This window comes from Fragaria vesca, linkage group LG4, assembly GCF_000184155.1.
Source record: "Fragaria vesca subsp. vesca linkage group LG4, FraVesHawaii_1.0, whole genome shotgun sequence".
NCBI classification, from domain to species: Eukaryota; Viridiplantae; Streptophyta; class Magnoliopsida; order Rosales; family Rosaceae; genus Fragaria; species Fragaria vesca.
The window spans coordinates 19871833-19875222 of NC_020494.1; the positions used below are offsets into that span (position 1 = coordinate 19871833).

A 3390-nucleotide genomic window follows, 5' to 3' on the forward strand; every position below is an offset into this window, starting at 1 on the left:
AGGTCATGCTCTAGAGCTTGAACTTCTGCTATGGCTTCAAGGCAGTCATTTTGCAGAGTGACATCTTTTGCTTGCAAAGAGTATAAAAAATCCATATATATATATATATACCTTCTCGGATAGCTAGCAGCTCGCATGGGTGAAGCTGTGTACGGGATAGGCCGAGTGAAAGCAACTTTAAAGTTGTCTTCTCCATTACTTAGTACTCCTCTAATTTCCTCCCGGATGATGGTTAGGAGGAAGGCAGCGTCAACAATGAGAATAATGTTACCATTAGCAGCCGGTTCCTTTCTTTTGGGTTGTTTGCATAGTGACTTGCACTGTAGCCTTTAGAAGGTTCATTTTCACTTTAATAAGAATTTCAATATTGCATAGACGCCCATCCAGTACGTCTTCTACTACACAGTACTGCAACCACGTACTGTAACTTAAAACTTATCCTATGAAAATTGTTCAGGGTGCAAAGATCATTAAAATTTCCAGAAGCTACCATTGTTAACCATAATACCAATCCACCATAAATAATGGAAATAATATACATACCCATAACTAGACCAACCCCGTTAGTTCTTTCTCTGAATATTTTTCATTGAATTATAAATATGTATGTATTTATGGAGAAAGAGAAGAGGGAAAGAGATTGGTGGAGATAAGACTGGTCAAATGTACAGAGGAACTTTGCATGGGATGATGGGAATGAGTTACCAAAAGATTTTACTCATTTTGGCTTCAAGTGTCTCTCTCTCTCTCTAAGTCTATATAAGCCTCTGCCTTCTTGGTTTTCTCTCACAGAGACCCCCACTACTTTTCTTGACTGCTACTTCTGCCTTCACTTGTATCATCAACCCAAGCTGCGACCCCCCACTCCTCTTCCATCACTTTCTTGCTCACTTCCGTTTTCCAATTCCAAAGCTCTATCCATCTCTGCAGATATAGTATCATGGCAGCCTTTTCTTTCCAACATCTACTCCACCACCCTTTTCTCTTTGACTCTATTCTCTTTCCAGGCACTCCCAACAGTACTAATACCAACAACCTCCATTTCTCTCAATCTCATTACCCATCTGAGCCTTTAGTCGAGCAAATGAATATTCCTGGTGATCAGAGTGCAAGAGTTGCCGAGAGCAGCTCATGTATTGACCAAAGCTCCGCAAAGATTGCCACTTTTAGTGACAATGAGCCTTCTGTGACCAAGAAACAGAGCCCTGAGTCCTCATCTGTGGTGGATAAGCTCGAGACCGGTGAACAGGTTACTCAGAAAGTAACGACTCCCATTGAAAGGAAGAGAAGAACCAGAAACTGCTCATCACCCAGTTCTGCTCAATCCAAGGTAAGCATAGAGTTTCAGATATATACTTCTTTGTACAGAACTTGGGTGCTTTGATTCTGATTTTGATTTTCTCTATCTGAAGGTTAAGAAGCAAAAGAAAGCTGAAGAGGAAAAGAAATCAAAAGCTGAGAAGAAAGAGCAAAAGAAAGCTGTACAAGAGGTGGAACCTCCAACAGGTTACATTCATGTTAGAGCAAGAAGGGGTCAAGCTACAGATAGCCATAGCCTTGCAGAGAGGGTACTATTTCCTACTGCTCTCTCTCAGACTAGTACTAAACAAACACTACTTGGAGTCCAGTCTCACCTGTTCATTTTTTCATTATATGCCCAAAATGGTTTCCCAAAGTTCAAATTGTACCCACCTTGTTAATGTTGTAGCCTTGTGCTTTTCAGGTAAGAAGAGAAAAAATCAGTGAGAGGATGAAGATGTTGCAAAGACTTGTTCCTGGTTGTGACAAGGTGGAGCACCTCCCTTCCTTCCTTGTCTTCACTTTGTCTTGTTAAAAGAATAGAGACTTGTTTATATGTTTTATATGGTTTAATTTTCTGAACATACTCATGTGGATTTGCTTAAATAATAGGTAACTGGAAGGGCTGTGATGTTGGATGAGATTATCAATTATGTTCAGTCCCTACAAAATCAAGTGGAGGTACCACTATAATTGAACTATTTTCTTTTTTAACTATCTGCTGATGACCCTGGTGTAAATTGTGAATGAACTTTTAACCAATGTGATCAAATAGTTACCATCGTCTTTGTTTTTCAGTTCCTCTCAATGAAGCTTGCTTCTGTGAATCCAATGTTCTATGAGTTTGGACCAGACCTTGGTGATTTGATGGTCAAACAAGAGGTACGTACACTAGAAAAAGTTACTACTCTTCACACTTCAACTGTCAATAATCACCCAAATTTCTTAAAGCTGATAATGTTTAATGAATGTTCAGGCATCACCATTTTCAACTGGACCACAATGCAGCCCAACACAGCCAACAAATTTTGCTGATACCTCTACCACCGCTGCCACCACCACTTTCACAGCAGCTACTAACAACTATCCTTTTCTGGATTCACTTCTACATCAATCGCCGAGGCCGACTGCCTTCCATCAGGTATATATACATGTAGTTATATACACGTACTATTTGTGTGTAAATCCAAATAATGGAAGAGATAGCAAGATATTACAACTTGGGGCTGTAATACTATAACATTTTTCTGACCATGACAAATATATCATTTTCAGGACAATGAGAGCCTATTGTGGGATGGGGAAGATCAAAGACAAAGCTTTCTTAATCCATCTGGGTTCAACAACTTGTGTTCTTTCAATTAATATAGCATGCACCAACAACAAGCTGCCTGCCCTACCAAGCATATGGTTGGTCCTCAATTCCTGTCTCATAAGCTTTTTTCAAATATAAACACTGTTCTGGTTCTAATCAATTTGTTCAAAAATATCTTACAAAGCTCTTTTGTTTTCCAGTTTTCTATGAGGAACTATAAAGCTAGCAGCCAAAATCTGAGAATCAAATCCAAGTATCGGTTCCATTGGAAAGGACTAGCTTTGCTTTGCTTTGGCTTAGCTTCTCCTTCAACCAAGTCAAACCAAAGGCACTGGTTTTCAAGTACAATATATGAATAAAGGTAGAGGGCAGCAATTTCAATGGATGAAGAAGAAAGAACGAACACAAAATCAAAAGGACAGAGATACTGCTGACCGACCAAAGAAGACCAAGATCTTTCCTGGATCCCTTTGTTCCTGTCCATTCTGGATTATTTGCGTTCACAAATTCCAAGAACCCTGTAGTTAGCTTTGTATTATCATTGTGAAAATATTACAATGTAATAAAAATTTATCAGTAAAACCCTGCATTGAATATTACTTGGACTACTCATTCATTGATTCTGAGGTTACAGTTTTTCCTGTTATTTCAGTTACTTTTATATTGTCTTTGTTCTTCTTCTTCTTCTTCTTTCCCCTTGTGGTACTTGATTCGAGAAAGAAGAAGAAGTAATAAACAAGCCTAGAAAGGAGGGGTGCATGGGTTTGTTTGATTCG

The 3390-nt window shown here is 39.0% G+C and overlaps 1 protein-coding gene across 1 annotated transcript; it reads left to right on the top strand.

Moving 5' to 3' along the window:
• The first annotated feature begins 1084 nt into the window (after positions 1-1084).
• LOC101313983 (transcription factor bHLH137-like) lies at positions 1085-3175 on the top strand. The gene is made up of 8 exons (XM_004298488.1): positions 1085-1330; positions 1413-1568; positions 1724-1789; positions 1912-1980; positions 2098-2181; positions 2276-2440; positions 2575-2709; positions 2815-3175. The coding sequence occupies exons 1-7, from the start codon at positions 1085-1087 to the stop codon at positions 2662-2664; spliced, it is 876 nt and encodes a 291-aa protein (XP_004298536.1). The 3' UTR covers positions 2665-2709; positions 2815-3175.
• The last annotated feature ends 215 nt before the right edge of the window (positions 3176-3390 follow it).

What these genes read in the sequence shown, in the direction of transcription:
- LOC101313983 (XM_004298488.1), top strand. Translation starts at nt 1,085, where the DNA reads ATGAATATTCCTGGTGATCAGAGTGCAAGAGTTGCCGAGAGCAGCTCA. An exon ending in CCAGTTCTGCTCAATCCAAG is followed by an intron (nt 1,331 to 1,412) that starts GTAAGCATAGAG and finishes CTCTATCTGAAG; the next exon opens with GTTAAGAAGCAAAAGAAAGC. An exon ending in TTGTTCCTGGTTGTGACAAG is followed by an intron (nt 1,790 to 1,911) that starts GTGGAGCACCTC and finishes CTTAAATAATAG; the next exon opens with GTAACTGGAAGGGCTGTGAT.